We start from the raw sequence: 24,506 nt of genomic DNA, 5'->3' as shown, positions 1-24,506 counted from the left end.
GTGTGTGCGTGTGGTACGCGGGCCTCTCACTGTTGTGGCCTCTCCCGTTGCGGAGCACAGGCTCCGGACGCGCAGGCTCAGTGGCCATGGCTCACGGGCCCAGCCGCTCCGCGGCATGTGGGATCTTCCCGGACCGGGGCACGAACCCGTGTCCCCTGCATTGGCAGGCGGACTCTCAACCACTGCGCCACCAGGGAAGCCCCTAGAAATATTTTTTAAAATACTCTAAAAATATTCTTTTAAAAAAATACTAACCCCCAGAATTTTATAATTAATGTGACTCCTTATATTTCAAAGAGATTCTTCACTATGGTAGGCCATAAAATATGATAAATTTATATAATGCTTTCCCAAACTAAAACCATATGTCTTTATGTCTAAACACATTATAGTCCTGTCACTGCTTTTAAGCCCTTTAATGTAGTATGGAAAAAAAGAACAACAAAACAAAAAAAAGAAAGAAAGAGACTAAACTTATCAGTGACATTTTTAATGCAAGGTGTTTCATTTTTATTTTTCAATTTTGTTTTTTTCCAGTTTCCAACAAAAATAAATAAAAATTAACATCCTGTAAAGTATCTATATTCTCCTTCAATATCTTAAGGTACACTATTATCAAAGCTGATATTGAACACAAACAAATTGATACAATTCAGTACTCTGATAAAATTCATTGTCAAATAAGTTACTTTAAACTGCATGTGATACAACTTTATGTTCCATGGCATCTTTCATATAAACTCTATACCAAAATGGCTCTTCAAAGTGCAATTACAGAGTGCAAAAAAAGCAGAGAGAAATTTACTATCTTACATTTAACCTCATCCAGTTTGAATAACAGGTATGTTTTAGATAAAATTATTCTTCAGTCAAAACATTAAAATGTACTCCAGCAGCACTGCATATACCAGTTGTTACTCCCCCTTTTCCCATACAAATAAGAGTAGAAAAAAATCAGAAAGTATTGGGCAGCAAATTAAACACATTTTTTCCAAAAGTCTACTGAAAGACTATTACAGCAAAAATGGCAAAATGGATCAGACATAAGTTTTTTAACTAAATTCAACAGAAATTAGAAGCTAGTATCATGTACTTGCTACATAAAAATTGATTTGATACCTCACAGCAGTTGAATTTAGCTAATTCTCTTCTCAAGGACTCAAAAATAAAAATCTGTCCTACCAGTGCACCATTTCTCCCCTTGCATTGACTTTGGCAGAGAGATAAGAGCAAAAGAATGTCCAAAAGAATAGTAGCATTTGACTGTATTTTAAATATTTAATATATTACACAAATCTTAATTATGAGGTTCTATCTTTAGTACCACTATTAGAACTTTACCTATTTGGTTATAGAGTATGTCTACTGGGTTACTTTGTGGCCTTGGTGGGAAGCCACAAACTATGGATTTATGCATTGGATTTGCATTTATTCTCAATACGGAGGGTATAGATAGCCCTTTCTAGGAATATATACAGTGAGAAATCTGTAAAATAAGGAAGATAGACTAAATATGAGCCAAAATGTTTCCATTGTTTGTAGGAAACATGAGTTGCTAGCAATCTTTTTTTTTTTTAGCAATCATTTTTTTATGTTTGTTCAGCATCAACCTCATTAAAACAATAATTGTTTTACTAACTTTCTCCCATAAAAGCAATCTGTGTCATACCTTTTTTATTATTTAATATGCATTTATAAATAAAAATTTAACTTTTACAGGGGTTAGTTTTTAAATAAAGATTAAAAAGCACCCCAAACTATTATCTACAATTAGTTATGTAATATGAATTGAGATGCTTAAGATAAACCAATATGACTCCATTTTGTAACAAAATCAATGGATTGCAGCTGATTCCTTGGTTAGTCAATACATTTTCTTTGAAGCACTCAAGGTCACTCAAAATATGCAGACCTCCTTTACATACAGTAGATATCAATAAGTATGTGTAGGATTTAAAATGTATTTTTACACAGCACATTTGACTTCAGCTGTATTCGTGGGAAACAGAAATATCCTTTTAGATCTCTTTAGACCATATATAGACTTATTGTCTTATATCACACTTTAAAATAATAATTAGTCCATCAAATTTGGGACTATGATTTAATCTTAGAATTCTTCAGCCAAGTCCCTACAGAAATAAATAATCTTGAAAAGAAGCACAAATTTTGGCTTCATGTGTGGATTTCTGTAATTGCCTCATGAGCAGTTACCTAGCATAAATGTCATACTAAAAAAAAGAACATTGTGAAGCTATAAATTATCTACTATTTACATAAAAGACGGTATAAAATTAAGTTCTCAATTCATTTTCTTAAGGAGACTCTGTTAGATGGATGACAAATAACGTAGGAGTTGTGGTTGGGAATAGGGAATCATGCACCTTCTCTCCAGGCAGACAAACAGCGAGTTATAGCTAAGGATGTGTGTGGAGGGAGCAGAGCCCTCCAGGTTTTAGTTTGTTTCAAATATGTAGTGTTTAGCACGTGACCTATATTTGCTTCTCCCCAATTTCCACAGCATTACCGTTTTGACACATGGCACAGTGGTGCCAACTCATACATCAGACTATGATATAGTCAAACCAACTATCATTGATTCGAGGAGTAGAAATATATACTTATTAAATTGATTTGACCATATATTTAGGCTTACAGAAACCTGTCACTTGCTGACACTTTCTGAACAATGAACTGGGCATTGCTCACTCCTATGCATTGTACAGCAGGCAAAAAAGCTTTCAATAAAGCACTTAGCCCAGGAAATGATTTCTTACAAAAATATCTATTTTCTTTCTACAGTAAATATTTTGTGTACATTATACATTAGCAAACAGTCTGTCAAAAAAAAACAAAAATAAAAACTCTTCTTAGTATATTAAAATACATCATTGTTGACTTAACACATGACCCCACATAAATATTATTAATAAAATAGGAGTATTAACATAACCAGGTATGCAGTTCATCCCTGCCCATAAGCTTAATGGCGCCATTCAGACTTGTGGCAATGCTGGATCCCCTGAGGTCACTCTTTCATATTCCTTCTTTGGTTCTTTACTTTTTCGATATCTGTACCTAGAAATATTCAGAAATTACACCGTTAACACTGAAGTTAACAGTAATAGGATCAAAGTATGTTAACAAAAGAAACAAATATATGGACGCTAAAGGTACATTAGCATAGTGTTTCCAAAATGACAGAGGTGAATAGGTTTAGGTTGGATGCTAGAGAAGAAGGAGGGAGGAAGGGGTAGTTTCTCTGAACAAATAATTTTGGGAGGAAATGGTGAAATGCTGTTAAAGGACTTCTCAAAGGCTTTCACATGATCATGAAAATTGTAAAATTCCAGGAGAGCATGTGACCACGTTTAATCCTGGTCTGTTTTATCCTTTTTTTTTTCCTCTGGCTTTTCTTCCTTCCTTCCTTCCTTCCTTCCTTCCGTTCTTTTCTTTCTTCCTTCCTTCCTTCCTTCTTTTCTTTCTCTCCTTCTTTCTTTCTTTCATTCTACCCATCACATTGATATAATGCTATCACCAATAATAATGAAAATAAATCGGGCACTTATTAAGTGACTGACAATGTTCTAAATGCTATATATCCATTATTTATTTTATCCTCACACTTACCATTATCATCCTCATTTTACAGATGAAGAAAATGAAGTACAAATGGGTTACATAACCTGGTCAAGTTCTCCCAGCTAGGATTCATAAATCTATTGCGATTCAGAATCTTCATTCACTCATTCATTAAAGCTATCTTCCTAATATTTTGAGTTCATTTTCTACCCATTTTGAAGATGAAGCATGTAGCCTTAAGGAAACTGCATAATGTTTTTGCTTAGTGGAAGAATATGATTAGAAAACCTTTGTTTAGCCTTGATTTAGCTACTTGTCGACTAGATGAGCCAGGACATGTCAATTTACTTCTCTGGATCTTACTTTCCCATCTTTATAAAAGAAAGGATTGTAGTCAAAGACCTTTCAGGTGCATTTCAGTTTTAATAGTATTCAGTTATGTGATCATAACCAATTAAAAAGGCATTATAATTTGGTGAGTACTCAGACTCAAGCATGGACCAAATAAATTTAATCTTATAAAAGTAACACTTTTGGAGCTTCAAAAGTAGGAGTGCATTACTGTCAGCAAAAATAAAATGAAATTCACTCAAATCTACACTGAAAAATCTGCACCACTTCCAAAATAAGAAGGGTTTCATGGAGGCATTTTAAAGGCAGCTATTATTAACTAAGTCATTCTATTCCTATACCCTGGTCCTAAGCCTAAAAACTGGCCAATCTGATATACTGTCAGTAGTTTGGTGCCCACTCTGTATTTTCTCAGTTATTAGCATATATCAGTACAGCATACTACATGAAGATGGAGTGTTGAAGATGGAACTTTGGGGGACTGACATGAACCAATTTTTAAAAGTCAGCTCTTAGAATTATCTGGACACTCGTTTCTACTAGTCCAGATGTTCCACTGCTAAAACTTCTTTATAAATATCATTAGTGCAGAGTCTATCTTATCCCACTAAATAATACTTTGCCATATTTTTACCCAGTTTGTAAGTGTGGATTGTATAAAGGTAATTTACAAAAGCAGAGTGTTCAAAACAAAAACAGTGGCTTACCATCTGCAGAAATAGTATACAGAGCCAGCAACTACGACGAGGAACAAGATAACAAGAATCACAGTCAAAGCCACATATTCTTTGCTCAGAGGCTTTTGGACGGTTAAAAAGAAGTGCTCACATCGGACACCAGTGTAACCCACTTCACACCTAAAGGACAATGCAAGAGAAAGGTCAGTTATTTAAGAAAGAAATCATGGTTCTGAATTAGTTTTGTAAGAGCTGATCTTACAATGTAATGCAAGATACTGACAAGGTTTGCCAAAAGTTGTAAAGATGAATTCAAAGACTGACCTTAAAGCTGGCCCAACTTGGATAAAAGAGGCCCACACTGCTCTCAAGCTCAACTGCTGTATTAGAATGATAGTCTGGTTCAACTGCCAGGGTGGCTGACAATGGTGGTTTGTAAGTCTGAAGTGCTTTTTGTCTAAGTCAGTGGAATCGATTCTTATAACAATGGCTGACACTAAGTCCAGATTCAAGGCTAAGCTACTACTGCGGTAAGTATGAGAGGAAGGCATGTGAAGCCCTGCCCATTCTGCAGCCCTGAAGCATCCATACAATTTGATAACTGCTGTTTGTTCTACTATTTGTTCCCTAACTTTAAAAAAACTCACTCAATAAAGTTTCTAATAGTACATATAAACTGCATGCTAACAGTACATATAAACGGCAGCCCATGGAAACAATAGAGTAATTATTACAAAAATAAAAAAGAGAATGCGGGTTTTTAAAAAACTGTTTTTGTTTGCTTGTATTTGGCATATTACCTGCAGTGATTTTCACTCATGTCTACCAGGTAGATGCACTGTCCATGAAAACAGTAGCCGTTCATGTCAGAGCTACACTTTGATATTGACACTTGAGCCACACGCGGATTATCTTCTGTCTGAACTGTGAAAGAAATAGAAAGTGGAATATAGTCTGTTGCTTTCTTTGAAGAATCAATCACCCTTTCATAATAGTAACTACTGAGCTACTGGAACAAAGCAGGTCAGGTATTTTCAGGACAAAAAGTCACTCTAGTTGTCACGCTCCCTAGACCAATAAACAAACACTGAACCCCCAAAGGAAAATGGCCAACAGGCTACACAAAACAAAATAAAACCTGGGGGTAAAATTCTCAAATGACAATGTTTAAGATAGAAAAGGTAAGCTGAAGACACACACATGCAATCATGATCCTTCACAGTTATTCACTTATCCAAACCAAGTGTGTATAATTTTTTCAAATCTCAAAATAATTCTGACATTCTTTACTCCCAAAGCAATTGCAAACTGAATCCATTGATTAATTTAAGAGAGCTTAAATCTATAGTGGGTTTTAAGCCAGCAAGGCTTGTTTTGGTGTGCATTCCCAAACTTCCGGGTTCGGGGAAATCAATCACAGTCTCTAACGATGAGACCTGGACATGAACTAGACAAACCTTGAGTTATAAATGCCTCGGTTACACAAATACAACAATGAAAATAGTAGTCTCTTTAGAATAGTGTTGCAACCTACACATAAAATTCACTTTAGAACGTTTTAATTACTAAAATGTGACGGATCTTTATGAAATAACCAAACAAATCATCTTGATTGTAACACTCTTGTTCAAATAGCCAGAAATAGGGAGTGAAGCACACCAAACCTCTAGAGACCACAAAGAGGAAGGACAAGAAAGGAGGTGAAGGTGTTGCAGGAAATGCTCTGGTTCCTCAGGAAAACTCTGGACTTAATAACTCAGAGTGAATATAAAGCAGATCTCTCTCTTTCTCACTCTCTCTCTTCTTTTTGGTGCCTAGGTGCTATTACTTTAATTTTATTTTTTAAATTTTATTTCTTTTGTTTTTAATTTTTTTTTTAATTGGAATATAGTTGCTTTGCAGTGTTGTGTTAGTTTCTGCTGTACAACGAAGTGAATCAGCTATAAAGCAGATCTCTCTTGAACCACATTCAGAGTACTCTGGGCCCCAAAGATAAGACCATGCACCACTTTTTTTTTTTAATATGTTTTTTTTTTATTATTTATTTATGGCTCTGTTGGGTCTTCATTTCTGTGCGTGGGCTTTCTCTAGTTGTGGCAAGCGGGGGCCACTCTTCATCCCGGCGCGCGGGCCTCTCACTATCGCGGCCTCTGTTGTTGCGGAGCCCAGGCTCCAGACGCGCAGGCTCAGTAATTGTGGCTCACTGACCCAGTTGCTCCGCGGCACATGGAATCTTCCCAGACCAGGGCTCGAACCTGTGTTCCCTGCATTGGCAGGCAGATTCTCAACCACTGCACCACCAGGGAAGGCTGCACCACTTATCTTTGTAACCCTATGCCTAAGCACGGTGTTTAGCATGTATTAAGTACTCCGTAGATTTTTCTGAATGAATGCTGTAACTCAAAATAAAAGACGTTATTTGCTCCTTTTACAAAAAATAACAACAAAATATATTGACTGTCTACTGTGTAAAAAGTTTAAATTTTCCTGTTTTGCCTGGGATCCAACTCCTCACAATGGTTTCTCAGCGACGCTCTGAAATGACCAAAGGGAATCTGATTTTCTTTGTTCTCTATCTCTTTAAGATCAAATCTTTATCTATATAACTAGGTGCTCAGTCCCTCTGCCTCCAGTTATTCCTTTATATAATTTTTCCAGATCCCTAGTTCACTGGGTTCTTTTGTTAATACAGCAGTTATTTCCCCCCCCTTTTTTTCCACTATCACATATTTATAGTCTTTGAGTTACATTTCTGTTAAGAATGTATAATTCTTTGATGCAACATTGACAAAGCTGGGCTTACCTAAAGCTGTGCAGTTATCTTCGGACTCTCCTGGGATACATGAAGGAATCACAGTTGTACTGAGAACTGCTTGTAGAAGATGGAAACCTATTTATGGAGAAAAATAAAATATATAACTAATGCTTCAAGGAAAGAAACCTTAACCAGATTTCCACATAATTACAGTATTTATAAAGTTCTTTTAATTATTTCAAGAATTTGATCCATCGAAACCATAAAAAAAATAATTCATGGAAACAGGCATATCATTGAAAATAAATGAACCCCCAGCTCTTCTGTCCAAGGGTAAAAGCCCTGGCATTACATTCAGAGTTACAGATTTGACCTACTCTAAACATTTCACAGTAACCTTTTCAAAGACCTGATTTTAAAGATTGATTTCTTAAGAAGCTTAGCCATTGGAAAATTGGAAAATTTCCACAGTTTTACGTCATGATGTGTTCAGAGCAATGCTCCAAGGCAGAAAGTATCACAAAGAAGGCTTCAAATAAAACTCAGCTTCTATTTACGGTCACAACTAAACAGGACTCTCAACCAAAGATACATCAGTTGTTGATTTAAGTACCTAAGTTACTCTTTGCATTACACATTCAAATCCATTTTAATGAATGAAATGTAATCTAAGTAAAGTCGGAATATATCTTATCTAATATGGAAAGGAACACACGTGCTAGATGAACCACACTGTGCCCAAGAATCCGGTTTCTATCAGCCCAGTAAGAGTTTAAACAAGGCGTTTCGTGGTGTTTCTCCACTGAAAAGATAAATGTTGGGAAACAGGCACCAGAATGATTCAAGGAGTTTTCTGAATTGCGTAGTAAGAATAAGAGAAACCTTTTAATTGCACGGATGTTGACTGAAGAGAGTTCTACTCTCCTTAGGAGTCATGTAGTTGCTCTTCACTCTTCCAGGCTATAGGAGTAACTGTTATATAAGAAACATTACTCGTGATGGTGAGAGTAGTAGGTAGCAGTTAACATTTCTTGCCCACGTACTGTACGTGGGCATGGTTCTACCCTCCTTACCTATACTATCTAATTTAATCCACTCACTGACTCTTTGAAGAAGATACTACTGTTCTCCCCATTAGACATAGGAGAAAAGTGAGTTAAGTAACTTTCCCAAGAGTACATAGCAATGTTGTTAATGGGCTGCATTACAGAATCTGGCAACAGGCAATAACACTCGAGTATAATGGACATCACAGGGAACAAACTCAGATAAATGTAACTGAAGCAGAGTATTTAACCCCATAGGGAGGCAACAAAGTATGCGGAAAGGCAATCTGGGAGAAAACTTGAGCTATGTAATTTTGGACAAATTAATTAAATTCTCTGGATCTCCATTTCCCCTAGTTTATAGAGTTTTGGGGAGAATTAAATGAAATTATATTTTTCTGAAACATCTAACATACCAGAGACTCATGAATGTTCCATGCCACTCAACATCTAGCCTCTGGTTTTAGCAGTAGTATATGTGGGTAGTGCCCTCTACTGGTCTATAACAATGTTATAAATCTCTCTGTACTTTGGTATTTTAAAGGATAATTAATCCATGTAATAGAGAATTTTATTTTTTCACAATCAGAGGAGTATGTATATGTTAAGCAAATTGCATATGATTTGGGTAAAACTGAAATTAAAAACTAAACTACACATAACCATCAGAATTTGCAATTTCTTAATGTTTCAAACTTGACACATAACAATCCTGTGAAGTAGTTCTTAGCCCCAAACAACCTCAGTGTTAAATTACATGTCTGGTCCAAGACCAATTATCTAGTGACCATAGAATATAAGAGTTAAGAGTCCATCTTTGGACATCAAGCCTCATAACCTTTCAGTGATTTGAAAATGTCTTTTGAAAAGTTTAGAACTATCTCCTCCCCACTCCATAGTTCTCCTACAATATAAATGACGTGTCAATTGCTCTTATTGGGAAACAAAAAGCTTCTTTCTTTCTTTCTTTTTTTTTTTGCTGTACGCGGGCCTCTCACTGTTGTGGCCTCTCCCGTTGCGGAGCACAGGCTCCGGACGCGCAGGCTCCGCGGCCATGGCTCACGGGCCCAGCCGCTCCGCGGCATGTGGGATCTTCCCGGACCGGGGCACGAACCCGTGTCCCCTGCATCGGCAGGCGGACTATCAACCACTGAGCCACCAGGGAAGCCCAAAAAGCTTCTTTCTTAAATGACAAAAAAGTGGCTAAAGTTTGGATTCCATCGTCAGTTGGACAGAGATGGAAAAGGATAACTTTGTCCACATAGCTTTCTAGGGTGAATTAGCTAGATTCTCATCCAAGCCAATTTTGTTCTACTTCTCAATATAATTTTGCCATACACTTTCACTGTTGAAGAATTACCCCCTTTAATTTATACCGTCTGCTCAACACAAAGTGGAGTTCTAGATGTGTGTTTTTATATCCCTGACACTCCTATGCCTCCATACTTCTTCAACTAATGGGAAGAGATATTACCGATTCTCCCACTGCAAAAGGGCCATTGTGCAAATGCACATTTCTCTCTTTGCAAAGGATCGTTTCTTCATCCTTTCCAGAAATCAGATACTAGCCTTTCCTGCTCAGAATTGCTTACAAATGCAACCTGCGACTATTATAGAATCCAGCTAATTGCTTTGAGGTGTTGTTTATTAGGCTTTTTTTTTTTCTCAAAGATTTTTCGTATTGTTAGTTTTTCCACTGTTGGAAACTTTGTTCCAGTTAGTCAGGCCATAAGTGAAATATTTGCCTTTGTGAATTAAAGAATATTCAGGGCAGGGCGTGCCTCCACAAAAACTGGGCTGTCCTAACCTATGACACTCTCTTGGACATAGTCCATCGCTCAGGATGGTTTCTGTGAGACTTGGTACATTAATCCAACATTTGGGTATTTTACAGATGGAATTGTAAATAATTTTAAATGCTATTCTCAAATGAAAGTGTTTACACTACAGTTCCATCAAAGATGCATGTAGCCAATAAACTATCAAAATTGGTTCTAAATCGTGTATCCAGCTGCAAAGCTCTATTGCCTAAAAGCAGTGGTCCTCAGGTTTTTCTCAACCTCACCTCTGGCCCAGGGCTTTGCAAAATCGGGTAGAGGAGTAAGCGGGAATGATCAAAAGATTGAAAAAGTCCACCCATGGAGAATTTTGATATCCAGCACCCTGTCACCCTTATAAATCACTCCTCATTACAGTCATACAGGGAAGGAATAGATGCTAAAGTCCTATCCATATATTTCCTTAATCTTTCAGTTGTTCATGACTTTAGTGTTATTTGAACATAATGATCTCTCAGTAATTCAAATGCAAATCTTATATTTGAGTTTTCACTCTTGACCATGGGTCCCTGCTAAGAAAATAATTCCCTGTGATATTAAAGATTTTAGACAGGGTCAGTGTGTCAGAAAACAGATCTGGTAGCAAGCTCTACATTGGTAACTAAGATACAGAGGAATTCCGTGCTAAATGATAATCTGTAAACTCAAAACTGGCCATTGGAACTTCTGTTTCAATAATGTTATGAAAACAAAACTCCCTTTGGAGGCCATTATTCCTGTCAAATTTCCAGATGGGTTTCAGTAATGTAAAGCTCACCTGTTCATCTCTCTACCTTCATCTTTCAGAGATTTGTTTCCATGAAACCTCAAATGTGCCAGCAGGAAGTGACACCGGTGACTCACAGCACACATACCACCTCTACTCCGTGGGTCAGGGCCGAGCCTACACCTCGCACGATACTGGGGACAGCGCGTGGGAGCGGTGGAGTACCATCACCCCAGTGGGGGGAGCACTGAGTAAGAAGTGCTCGCCTGAGAGTCAGGAGGAATGCCAGATGTAGAAAGCACCCTTTTTATTGTATATGGTTTCTTTTGTCCTTGCTTCCTTAGGGCCACACTGAGGGACCATCTCGAAGGAGGCTGAGATTTGGTGACTGGCTGACCAAGCCTATTCCTCAATAATCAACTGCAATTCTCAGAGATAAAATGGCTTTCCTGAATAACAATCAAGCAAATAAAAACGACCCGAAATAAAATGAGATAGGTTACAGAATGAAAAGAATGCACCTTATTTTCCCAATTGCACCTTTTAGGCTATTTGGACTGGAACAGCAAATCATAATGAATCGTAGTATTTGCCCAACCCCCAAACAGGCAGCAAAATCTGCTTTGTTCACACTTTTGCTGTGGTCACATGCCTACCTATTTATGGACTGTTAGTTTTCTACCTTCTTCCAGGGCAGTCTGTAATTCTAGGATTTGTCTGTAACATAGTAGGCTTGTTAGGTCTTGTATACTTTCAAGGAGTGAATATGCCTTTACCACTTCCAGATGCCTTTTTGTCTCAAATCCACCATTAGATAACGTCCTGCTTCACTTCATTAAAATAACTGTAAACTATCACATCAGACACTGAAAATAAGTATTGTCAGTACTTTCTAGTAACAGCCTATGTTTTCAGAGAATAGAATATATATATATATATATGTGTGTGTGTGTGTGTATACATATATATCATAATATATATCTATAGATCACAAATCTTGCTTCCTACCAGCAATCATTTTCTTCCTACAGTTTTTCAACATTAACCTTATCACTAAGCTTCATTAAAGTAAAAGCCAACAACTATTTGAGATAAAAACAGGATAACAGGATGAAACCAGAGGTTGATGTGATAATGGGTTACTAATAAGTCTTTAAGTTTGAGTTTCAAATATAGCCATAAGATCTTCCTTGTCAAGTGTCAAGAAAAGATTTAATACGCCATGTTTTTCAGTTCAGAGACATTAAACTAAACTCTTCAATTCTGGTAGTAATTTCTAAATCATACTTCAAAGTGCTCATATATTTTAGTGATCATACAATACTTAATGCTCTCATAATGCAGGAGAAATCATATCAAGTATTATATAAAGGATACACTTTGTACTAATTTGGGTGTTTTGGAATTTTGTGACTAAAAGCTCTAAATATGGAACTTGCCCCTCCTAAAACCAAAGATTCATCTCTATAGTATTATTTCAAATGATCTATTGAAATTGTATTTTTTTTTCTTTAAGATAATGTTACACAGGAAGGTCTTTTTAGAACCTTTTCTGTCTTCACTCCCTTCCATCATGCTTTTCACACTATCCCTATTGATCCAATTCAGAAATTTAAATGACTATTACATTATTGTCTCAAAAAAATCTTCTAAAGGAGCAACAGTTTAGATTATAAGCGTTTGTCATTTGCCTTTTTTTCATTATGGTCATATTGTGTACTACAGCTTTGAAAACTTAACGACATTTTTAGAAGCATATTGCCTATCATATCATTCATTCTTTATAGAAGCCTATTGCCAAAAACGAATTTGCAAAAGGATAGAGTTTTAATCGGTAAGCATCAAAAAAGAGGAGAAAATGAGTACATAAAAGATGATTTTAAAAGCCTTAAAGTTAATTACACTTCATTCCGAGAATCTATGTAATGCACCTAGCATAATGGAAGGTGCTAAGAAACTTTATTTTGTGAAAATATATAGTTTTTTGGTTAACAGTGGAGACTCCAACTTTCGTGAGAAGCACAAGTTCATCTGTAGTATGATGGTAGGGTGGGAATGGCTTAATTATGCTTGATAGATGGGAAAGGAGGAGAGCAGCTTAGCTCTCTTATACTTACTTTTAGTAACTACATGTCTCTAAGAATATTTGTTCAATAAATATCTACTGAGATTTTTCTATATGCAAGATACTGAACGAGATGCTGAAAGGAAAACTGATGCAAAGGACATAGCTCCTGTTCTAGCTAGAGTTAATGAGGCTAGATTCCAGGTGGTGGCGAGAGAAAGAGAGAATTCATAGATGACACCAAGTTTCTGGCCAGAAAATACCAAGGAAGGTAGTGTCATTAAAAGAGTCGACAACATAGGCAGGGCAGCAGGTTTGTGGTGGCATCTGCAGCTAGTAGACATGAAGGAGGACATAATGAGAGAAGGAATTTGAGTTTTTAGTTCATATATCATCTGTTTATATTTATGAGGCACTTGGGAAAACACATCTGGAGTAAAACAATAAGAATGGAGTTGATGGAGTCTATTTGAAAATCAAATGAGGAAATATCACCTTTAAAGGCAGAGGAGTCATTCAAATGTTCCACGGGAAATAGTACGCAATGGAAAATAATGAACTTTGGGAAATAGGTGATAAGGAGTGGATAGAAATGGCCAAGGAATTTGGGGAAAAAAGGAAGTTCAGTCTTGCGGGAGCCAAGAGAGCAGGGTTACAAAAGGAGGCATGGAGATATACAGACTGCCAACAAACACATGAAAGAATGTTCAACATCATTAATCATTAGAGAAATGTAAACCAAAACTACAATGAGATATCATCTCACCCCAGTCAGAATGGCCATGATCAAAATATCTAGAAACAATAAATGCTGGAGAGGGTGTGGAAAAAAGGGAACACTCTTGCACTGCTGGTGGGAATGTGAATTGATACAGCCACTATGGAGAACAGTATGGAGGGTCCTTAAAAAACTACAAGTAGAACTACCATATGACCCAGCAATCCCACTCCTGGGCATATACCCTGAGAAAACCATAATTCAAAAAGAGTCATGTACCAAAATGTTCATTGCAGCTCTATTTACAATAGCCCGGAGATGGAGACAACCTAAGTGCCCATCATCGGATGAATGGATAAAGAAGATGTGGCACATATATACAATGGAATATTACTCAGCCATAAAAAGAAACGAAATTGAGCTATTTGTAATGAGGTGGATAGACCTAGAGTCTGTCATACAGAGTGAAGTAAGTCAGAAAGAAAAAGACAAATACCATATGCTAACACATATATATGGAATTTAAGGGAAAAAATGTCATGAAGAACCTAGGGGTAAGACAGGAATAAAGACACAGAACTACTAGAGAACGGACTTGAGGATATGGGGAGGGGGAAGGGTGAGCTGTGACAAAGCGAGAGAGAGGCATGGACATATATACACTACCAAAAGTAAGGTAGATAGCTAGTGGGAAGCAGCCGCATAGCACAGGGAGATCAGCTCCGTGCTTTGTGACCACCTGGAGGGGTGGGATAGGGAGGATGGGAGGGAGGGAGACGCAAGAGGGAAGAGATATGGGAACATATGTATATGTATAACTGATTCACTTTGTTATAAAGCAGAAACTAACACACCATTGTAAAGCAATTATACCCCAATAAAGATGTTAAAAAAAAATAGATAGATAGATAAAGGAGGCATGGGGTGGTCAGCAATGCAATGATTGAAGAAAGTATGAGTGACTCCATCATAAATAAGATTCATCATTATTCAGGGAAAATAGTGTTAAAATCAGCAATAAAAATTGCTAAGTTGATTTTTTTAACACTAGAATTGGTTTTATATTTGCATACAGCTTACCATTAATATGAATTTTATTTGTCTTGGTAACTCAAGCACTGATTATTCAAACTGTGAATTATGAGTGGCAATGTGTTATAGCAATGGAAAACACATTAGCTAATGCTTCTCACCCTGGAGTAATTTTGTTAACCAGGGACACTAAAGCAATGTCTGGAGACATTTTTGTTTGTCACAACTCAGGGTGGGTGGGGTGCTACTGACATCTAGTGGGTAGAGACCAGGATTGCTGCTAAACACCCTGCAATGCATAGGACAGTCCACAACAAAGAATTATCCAGTCTGTAATGTAAATAGACCCAAGGCTGAAAAACCCTGCAGTAGACCCGTGAGGTATGGAGTACAGTTCTAGCTCAGATACTAAGTTTATCCCTCTGAAGCTAGGTTTCCTTATCTCTGAAAATGTCACCTAGGCTTGGGGTGGAGTGGAGGCGGAGATGGAATTTAGATTAGATTACTCTAAGGTTCCATTCATTTCTAAAACAATACTTTTCTTTTTCTTACTGACTATCCATCATTTAGTCATATCACTGCCCGACCTCTCTCTCTCTCTCTCTCCCCCCCCCCCCTCTCTCTCTCTCTCTCACACACACACACACACACACACACACACGTACACACACACTGTGATATACTTAAATTTTGTTAGGCATACCATCAGTGAATACAGACTACATTAAAGATAGAAATGGGAAAAATAGGGAAGAAAAGGTATTCAACTTTATTATTATTTTTTTAACATCTTTATTGGGGTATAATTGCTTTACAATGGTGTGTTAGTTTCTGCTTTATAACAAAGTGAATCAGTTATACATATACATATGTTCCCATATGTCTTCCCTCTTGCGTCTCCCTCTCTCCCACCCTCCCTATCCCACCCCTCCAGGCTGTCACAAAGCACCAAGCCAATATCCCTGTGCCATGCGGCTGCTTCCCACTAGCTATCTACCTTACTACGTTTGTTAGTGTATATATGTCCATGACTCTCTCTCGCCCTGTCACAGCTCACCCTTCCCCCTCCCCATAACCTCAAGTCCGTTCTCTAGGAGGTCTGCGTCTTTATTCCTGCTTTACCCCTAGGTTCTTCATGACATTTTTTTTTTCTTAAATTCCATATATATGTGTTAGCATACGGTATTTGTCTTTTTCTTTCTGACTTACTTCACTCTGTATGACAGACTCAACTTTATTATTAAATAGAACTGAATTTTCAAAAACTATTGCTCAGAGTGGAAAGACTGGTGAGCTGGCCGCCGTCTGCATGAATTTTTGAAAGGCTGGAGGAAAGGAGTAGTTTCTTATCGGTCGCCGCCTCAAGGAGGGGACACGGGTTCGAGCCCTGGTCTGGGAAGATCCCACGTGCCGCGGAGCAACTGGGCCCGTGAGCCACAATTACTGAGCCTGCGCGTGCGATGAAGAGTGGCCCCTTCTTGCCACAACTAGAGAAAGCCCTTGCACAGAAACGAAGACCCAACACAGCCATTAATTAATTAATTATTTTAAAAAATTATTATTTTTTAAACTCATTTCTGTTTAGTGCTGAATAGTGTTCCATTGCCTGAATGGGATTTTACCACAGATTATCTATTCACCTACTGAAGGACATCTTGGTTGCTTCCAAGTTTTGGCAGTTATGAATAAAGCTGCTATAAACATTCACGTGCAGGTTTTTGTGTGGATATTGGTTTTCAACTCCTTTGTGTAAATACCAAGAAGCACGATTACCAGACCACATGATGGATGTATTTTTTGTAGGAAATCACCAAACTTTCTTCCAAAGTGGAAGACATTCCTGTCATCAGTGAAAGAGAGTTCCTGTTGCTCTACGCCAGCATTTGGTATTGCCAGTGTTCTGGATTTTTGCCATTCTGGTAGGTGTGTTATGGTATCTTATTGTTTTGATGTGCATTTCCCTGATGACATACATGTGGAGCATCTTTTCCTGTGCTTGTTTGCCGTCTGTGTATCTTCTTTGGTGAGGTGTCTGTTAAGGTCTAAAAAATGTTAACCCATTTTTTAACTGAGTTGTTTGTTTTCTTGTTGTTGAGTTTTGGAGTTCTTTATGTATTTTGGATAACAGTCCTTTACCAGATATGTCTTTTGAAATATTTTCTTCCAGTCTGTGGCTTGCCTTTTCATTCTTTTGACAGTGTCTTTGTCAACAGAAAATTGTAATTTTAACAAAATCCAGCTTATGAATTCTTTCTTTCATGAATTGTTCCTTTGGTATCATATTTAAAAAACATTGCCAAACCCAAGGTCATCTAGATTTTTTCCTATGTTCTAGGAGTTTTATCATTTGCATTTTATGTTTACGTCTGTGATCCATTTTGAGTTAATTTTTGTGAAGGGTATAAAGTCTGTATCTAGAGTCATTTCTTTGCAAGTGGATGTCCAGTTGTTCAAACACTATTTTTTCTCTATTATATTGCCTTCAATCCTTTGTCAAAGATCAGTTAACTATACTTACATGAGTCTATTTCTGGGCTCCCTATTCTGTTTTATTGACCTTTTTGCCTTTCCTGATCTATTGTTCTTTCACCAATACCACACTGTCTTGGTACGGTATTTGAAATACACTGCATTTGAATACAATGGATGCTACCTATATGATGTCTTAATGATTCTAAATTTAACAGAGAGTCAAGATGAGTAAGTAGAAAATAACTGGAATATTTGGAAAAAGCCAATTCTTCTTAGTTGGATAGCTTTTCTGTGAGTGGATGTATATGCTTGTAAATAAGGGCATTTTGTTATACATATGGTATAGTAATCATTTTTCCAGGAAAAAATTCTTCTAGTTCATATGATGAAATCATTTTTATCATTACAGTAGCTAACACTTGCATGGACTGCACTATCCACATTTAAGTGCATCAAACATTTATCTCATTTAATCCTCATAACAGCCCTGCAAAGTAGGTGTTAATGTTAATCCCATTGGACAGATAAGGAAACTGAGGCACAGAACGGTTAAGTCCAAGGCCACACAACTAGTAAGTGGTGTTGCCAGGATTCTAATACAGGCAGTCTGTCTCCAAAGTCTGTGCTTTTACCTACTACACTGTTAATATTCCCTGATAAACCTTAGCAAATTTTATAACCACTATTCAAATATCTCAAGCACTGTTAACAAGGTATAATAGAGCCTCAGTTTGCTTATTCTTGGATAAGAAGTAACAGGGAATGGAAGTCATAATTTACTAATATTAATACTAAATGAGAAATTTCAGTTCTGAATGTACCGAGTTAACTAAATATTGACAGAAAAAGTTTTCAGCAGGAACAACGGTAAACTATTAGAAATCATTTGTATTCAAGTATTGCTGTGATGATCTAAATTTTAATAGTAATTTCTTCTGAGACTCTAGAAGGCTTACTGTCTTTATCTGTACTAATTTTCTTGTAAACTGAGAAATGATTTGTGAATTGAAGAAATAAAACTTACTTTTTTATTGTCTGTGAATAAAGCCAAAGTAGAAGGTGAAAAAAAAAAAAAAAACTATTGCTCAGTCATAATATTTTGCTTCTCAAGCATGTTTTCAAAGAACAGCTGGTTGAGTCAAAACATAGTGCTGAGAACTCTAAATAAAATACCATTCTAATCACCCATCCAACAACATTTATTGAGTGATTAACGTAAGTCTGTGACAATGTGAATGATAAAAGATAAGTACAGCACCAGTTAGGAGAGACAGGGCCAGATACACACTTACAGGGTGACGTGAAAAGGGTAGAACCGAAGGATTCAGAGGGATGCAAAGGGGTGGGGGGAAGACTGCACATTTATTTTCCAGTGGTGAGGGAAAGATGAAAGGGGTTATCAGAGAAAGCTTGATACTTTTCTTCAGTCTTAAAGGATGGGGGGAACTTTCACCGAAAGTGAAGACTGAGTTGGGAGCATCCATAGTAGACGATACAGCATATTCATAAGTGGAGACTTACACTCTGGGTAACTCACTTCTTTTTAAGTCTGTTTTCTCATTTGTAAACTGGGAATAGTAACACTTTTCCTGGCTAAAAGAGAGTTATTATAAAGATCAAATGAGGCATTTGTCTAAAAAAGCACTTGCTGCTACTGATAACAGCTCTAATTTCAAAAGTGTTTTTTAGTATTTTAATATTATGATATTTATAATGTCCGTATATAATAACCTGATGACATAGTTATTATGATCTCCATTTTACAGATGACAAAACTGAGGCCCAAAGAGGAATAAATCCTTCCAAAAGTATGAAATAAAAGAACTGGGGTGTGAAATCTATATTCTATATACTATGTCTCTTGATTCAAAACTATACAGTTTGACTAACACACCATAGTTAAGCAATTATACTCCAATAAAAACGTTTAAAAAATATACAGTTTGACACACGTACGTGTGCGTGTGTGTATATATAAACATATACATATATGTGTGTGTATATATATATATATATATACACACATATATATTTATACATATATATGAGGAAGAGAGGCTTTTCCCCTTATCCTGAGGACTTTTAAGAGGATTTGTATTTAACTCACTTTCAAGCCTCAAATTTAAAATTCAGGATTTTTGACCTAAGTAATTAGGGGTTAACATTTTTTTCTGGACAATTATCAAGTTGTCTTGTGTGTTATAAATATAATTCTAGTTAATTAAATCATTAACCTAGAATATCACTGAAGCTTTATTTGCCCTATAACCAGACAGGCACTCTTACATAAACTGCATTGCCAGAGGACACTGAGTCTGTCGCATTACTTCATTTTTCCAAAGGTTCCAGAATTGCCATACCAAGGCAATGGTTTTCAGGGTGCTTCTCCTTGAGGACCTCTCCTATTACAGCTCTAGGGAGTCTTCCTATTGTCTTCTGAAGGAATGTTCTCAACAGTAGTTACAGCCATATGAATTAGACAATTTGCATAGGCCTATATTCAGGGCGAAGACTGACAGATGAGGAAGCCACACCTTAATTTTTTTTTTTTTTTTTGCGGTACGCAGGCCTCTCACTGTTGTGGCCTCTCCCGTTGCGGAGCACAGGCTCCGGACGCGCAGGCTCAACGGCCATGGCTCACGGGCCCAGCCGCTCCGCGGCATGTGGGATCTTCCCGGACCGGGGCACGAACCCGTGTGCCCTGCATCGGCAGGCGGACTCTCAACCACTGCGCCACCAGGGAAGCCCAGCCACACCTTAATTTACAGTCTTTTTAAAAAGAATTCCTTACTTGACATTTGCATCTCCTGGGTGATTATTAACCAGGAAATGGGAGATTCTTGGGCAAAAATGAACAGAAGACATTCAAATTCAATTTTTCCAAAGTGATTATGTGAATATTACACTTTTTTTAAACCAAAGAACTATGTCTATTTCCTCACTGTTAATAGAAGTGTGCTGTAGATTCCAACTTGACCCCTTATCAATACTACATTCAATTCACAATGTTGTGAATGATCCAGGGAACAAAAAGGATGTGGGTTTCCTTCTCCTTGATTTCTTTACTTACTATACATCTAGGAAAGTATAAAAATAGAAACAAAGGCCTCAGTCAACTGATGTCAATGATGGCTTCATAATAAAAGTCATTTCCTTGGTATTAAAAATGCTGAAATAGGTTAAGTAAAAATTTAACATATTTCAGCTGAGCTTAAGGAAATAATTGTATCTTTTCTGTGCTTGATTTTGAGTGATACCATAAAGTACCATTTTTGCACAAATACCAGTCCCCATAACAGATTCTAAGCCCTGGGGCAGTCCCCAGACTACTCTGGAACTTCTCTACTAGAACCTGTTACTTTTATTATGCTTCTGATAACTCTGAGAACCTCTGGCTCTTTACACATTGCTCCAGAGTGACCTTGACATTTGCCATCTCTAAATCCTTGTAAGGTACCTGATTCACTGAGCCTCAGTTTCTTCATTTGTCAAACTGGTCTAATCATACCTACCTCCTATAGTGTTTTAAGGAGCAAAGGAGATGCTAACGTGGAGAACACCTAACACACGACATGGTCGGCTCACAGGAGGCATTTGGTAACTGTTAGCTCCCTTCCCAGCTCCTGGATTTGGGCCTCAGTGCTGAACCACACACCCCAATTGCCCAAGTTGTTCATGTGGCAAGATGATGCGGAAGGCAGCTAGAATACCTAGACCAAAACCCAGACCGGAGAGGCCTGTCATCCTGTTTCTACCTATGATGTGTCATCTCAGGTTGTGCCAGCACCAGGCAGCTCATAAACTCTCAGGGTCAAAGGAAAAGATCTGAGGTGAGCCATTGCCTCATTGAGATCCACGCTTCTCAGGTTTCAAGAAAGAATGTTTATTCTGCTCAATTCTCTGTCATTGTGCAACGAAGTGGACATCAGTTGTCTTGGATCTGTCATTCAGGAACACGCTCAAAAGCCCGTTTGGTTAAATGAACATGTCTGACTTTTAGATCAAGAGCCCCTAAACGTTAATTGCAGAACTCAAGAGAAAAATTTCTCCTCTTCATCCTGCAACAATCAAAGATTAGAAGTGATAATTTAGGGCTTCCCTGGTGGTGCAAGTGGTTGAGAGTCTGCCTGTCGATGCAGGGGACACGAGTTCGTGCCCCGGCCCGGGAGGATCCCACATACCGCGGAGCGGCTAGGCAAGAGAGCCATGGCCGCTGAGCCTGCACGTCCGGAGCCTGTGCTCCGCAACGGGAGAGGCCACAGCAGTGAGAGGCCCGCGTACCACAAAAAAAAAAAAAAAAAAAAAAAGATAATTTAACTCTAAAATTATATATTATTTAGAATGCATTATCTAGTTTGAGGTATCTCAACCCTTTTACTTAACGTTGAGTAAGCTAAAAGTGCCAGCAAACCTGGGTGTGAAATTTTTCAGCGTAGCTTTGCTTTTCTATGGGACACCGGGTAACAGTTTCCCCATATATAAAGCAAGAACATCAATATCAAATATTTATAAAATGTAAAGGTAACCAAATGATTGTGGGGTGTGTGTAGCAATTTAAATCTGCATGTGTTGGAGACAGAGGATGGAAATGAAAGTGTCTGTATTTTTTCCACAGATATAAATACATGTGAATTCCACAAAAAAAAGCGAAAATAAAATGCTGAAATCTAAAATAACTGTTTCCTTCTTCTGAAGGCTAGACATTTGGGAAAAGTATTTCTAGGTAATATTTTGTCTGGGGGGGAAATGGCAATTTCACAAGTAACCGGTGGCCTTGCCTTTTTTCCATGTGCTTTGGAATAAGACTATTGAACTTGCATACCTGAATAGAGTACAGAGATATGATATAGAACTTCAAACAGGAACTTTCTAGTGGCAGGGAAATATCTAAACAAACTGGGAAAACAGAAACTGACCTAGCTCATTTGGAAATGGGCTTGGCCGCTTATGAAATAGGTGAACTATAATTAAGTAATGCAATAAAGGAGTTAAGCAGTTTTATGGCAACAAAAACACACACGACACATATGCTAGGTAGGTAGTAACCAGGTTATTCAGAGGCTCTTGCTGTCTCAAATTAGCATATTCAATGAGTGGCCCAGAACAGACACTCACTTGCATTGTTCAGAGCAACCTTACAGGTGGAAAAAAAAAGCGCTAAGCTATTCTGATCTCTAGGTTAATTTCTAACTTTAGGAAGACTGTCACCTTTGTAAATTCATTCTTTTCACGGAGACTTCAAAACAAAGATAGCAAAGCCACATTATTTACTGAGAACCTTCTAGCACGTCGTTCTTAGTACAGTTTTGGTAGAAACCGCAGATCCAGTTTCCACCTATGTCCTTGAAGTTGGACGACTATGCATAGTTGTTACAACTATGCATAGTATGCATTTCATTAGGTTTCCCAACCCGTTAACATAAGGCGTGTCGAAATAATAATTGAACAGTCACATCCTGCACAGGTAGAGTGAGTTAGGGGAATTCGCCTCATTGCAACTCCAGAAAAAAAGCGAGATTGACAACCTTTATTTCCTTATTAAAATTTTCATATACAGCTCCAAATTCCTCTTGACGTTTAGGAATTCACAATATATATTTTTAAACCAGTTAAGTTAAAGATTTTTTTTTCCCTGTCCACAAGAACTAAATTATCTCAAATAAGAAGCATTAAAGTACGCTCAGCCACTACAGAATACAAGGGTGCAAGTAGCAGCGAGCGAAAAGAGCCCGACCAGCCCGCGGGGGGAAACCGGAAGCAGCAGGTGTTGGCGTCCAAGGGCCTCCAGGAGCACCCGGACCTGCGCGTGTCCCTCCCGCTCCGGGTACGCAAACAGCCTTTTCATTCTCTGGAGCTTCAGCGAAGCTGGCACCGCCGCACGCCAGCTCCCCCAGACGCTTAACCAGCCTTGATTTAGAAAACCTAAGGCAAGACAGGCGGAACAGCGCTTCTCTCCAAAAGGTCTTTCCTAGGCGCGGGTCTTGTCCATTCTCCCGCCTCCTGTCCCCGCCCCCAGCCCGGTTTTCCCCCGTCTTTTGGATTTCTAGAACCGTCAGATTTTCAAAAGGAAACAACAAGCCCGAAATCTTTTCAACTTTTTATTTCGCCTAATACGGAGCTATATTACTTCATGCAGAACACACAGACCAAGTTCATCTATCCGTGCAAGGTATTTTAACACCAGCCCCTTCCCCTACCCCACCCTCTTCCATCGCCTGCTGGAGGGAAAGACGGGCTTGCCTAACGAGAGACGTCGTTCGAAACGGAGTACACCTGAGTCTGGTGAAAAGCGCGGTACTTGTGAAAGGACAGCTGCCCCGGGGCCGCGCAGTCTCGTCTTCCGCGGCGGGAAGGGGCGGGGGACTCACCCAGGCAGAGCAGCGGCGCGGGGACCCAGGGGGCACGGCGCGGCTCCATCCTCCTCCCCGCGTCAGCGTGTGCGGGGCGCGGGCGTGGCCTGGGCGGCGGGCGGGCGGGGACCGGAGGGGCTGCGGCGGAGGCGGCAGTGGCGGTGGCGCGGCGGGCGCTGTGGGAGCTGCGGCGGCCACGCGTCACTTAAGCAGCTTTTCCCTCCGACACCCGGTCTGTAGGGCAAGTGAACTCCACAGCCCGCGCCGAGACCTTTATAAGTACGGGGCGGGGCCTGGCGACTGAGGACTAACTGCGTGTCCGGAGTTTCATAATCGCCCCCGGGGGAGGAGTGGCCGGAGGACTCTCCGGATGTCATCCTCCCTCTCTGAACACCTGCGAGTGGCTGAGGAATGAAACAATGCTCTTCGGGTGAGCCGGGGACTACTCCCCACACTTTTGCAGCTCCCTCTCGGGCTCCTGCGGGCGGAGGTAGGGAGCGTGGACCAGAAGGGTTGGTTTGCGCTGTGGGACCACCTGCTGGATAGTGGGCGGTTTTAGTTGCTCTGGGTGACAGGCGTAACTTGAGTCAGCCAGTCTTCCTGCCAGGGCTGGAGTTCCCAGTACGTGCATTTGGAGAGCTGTGTGTGTGTGTGAGTGACTTACGGAAGTTCTTGGAACTTGTCAGTGGCTCAAGGACTTTCTTTGTGTTCACACCCACCACTGCCCAGAGTTGCTTTTTGTGTCTACACCTTCTTTCGAAGCCCCTCGGCTTCCTACGTGGTACAGGCATTTATGGCTTCAAAATCTAGTGATTATGAAGAAATAATCATAATTATTTCTTCATAATCATCATTTCTTCCCCTAAATGATTTAACTTCCCTGAACTTAATCCTGTCACTCCGCTGTACAGAAT

At 38.8% G+C, this 24,506-nt stretch overlaps 1 protein-coding gene and 1 long non-coding RNA gene across 3 annotated transcripts in view; one reads left to right on the top strand and one right to left on the bottom strand.

Annotated features, from left to right (window-relative positions):
- Positions 1 to 474: 474 nt before the first annotated feature.
- On the bottom strand, positions 475 to 23,806 carry EREG (epiregulin). Its single transcript, XM_067736291.1, has 5 exons — positions 23,611 to 23,806; positions 7,414 to 7,500; positions 5,411 to 5,534; positions 4,641 to 4,790; positions 475 to 3,078 (listed from the first exon to the last, which is right to left on the bottom strand). The coding sequence occupies exons 1-5, from the start codon at positions 23,657 to 23,659 to the stop codon at positions 2,997 to 2,999; spliced, it is 492 nt and encodes a 163-aa protein (XP_067592392.1). The 5' UTR covers positions 23,660 to 23,806; the 3' UTR covers positions 475 to 2,996.
- LOC137223822 (uncharacterized) overlaps positions 22,997 to 24,506 on the top strand; it is a 99,611-nt gene continuing 98,101 nt past the window's right edge. The window contains exons 1-2 of one of the 2 annotated variants that reach the window (XR_010943080.1): positions 22,997 to 23,411; positions 23,833 to 24,022. This is a non-coding gene — a long non-coding RNA (uncharacterized lncRNA). Of the gene's footprint in view, positions 23,412 to 23,767; positions 24,023 to 24,506 lie in introns of those variants that run through there. The other variant, XR_010943079.1, reaches the window with a different exon arrangement.

The sequence above is a fragment of the Pseudorca crassidens genome, chromosome 4 (assembly GCF_039906515.1).
Source record: "Pseudorca crassidens isolate mPseCra1 chromosome 4, mPseCra1.hap1, whole genome shotgun sequence".
Classification (NCBI taxonomy): Eukaryota; Metazoa; Chordata; class Mammalia; order Artiodactyla; family Delphinidae; genus Pseudorca; species Pseudorca crassidens.
The sequence above is the reverse complement of the archived record's forward strand: the minus strand, read 5'-3'. Positions and strand labels throughout refer to the sequence as shown.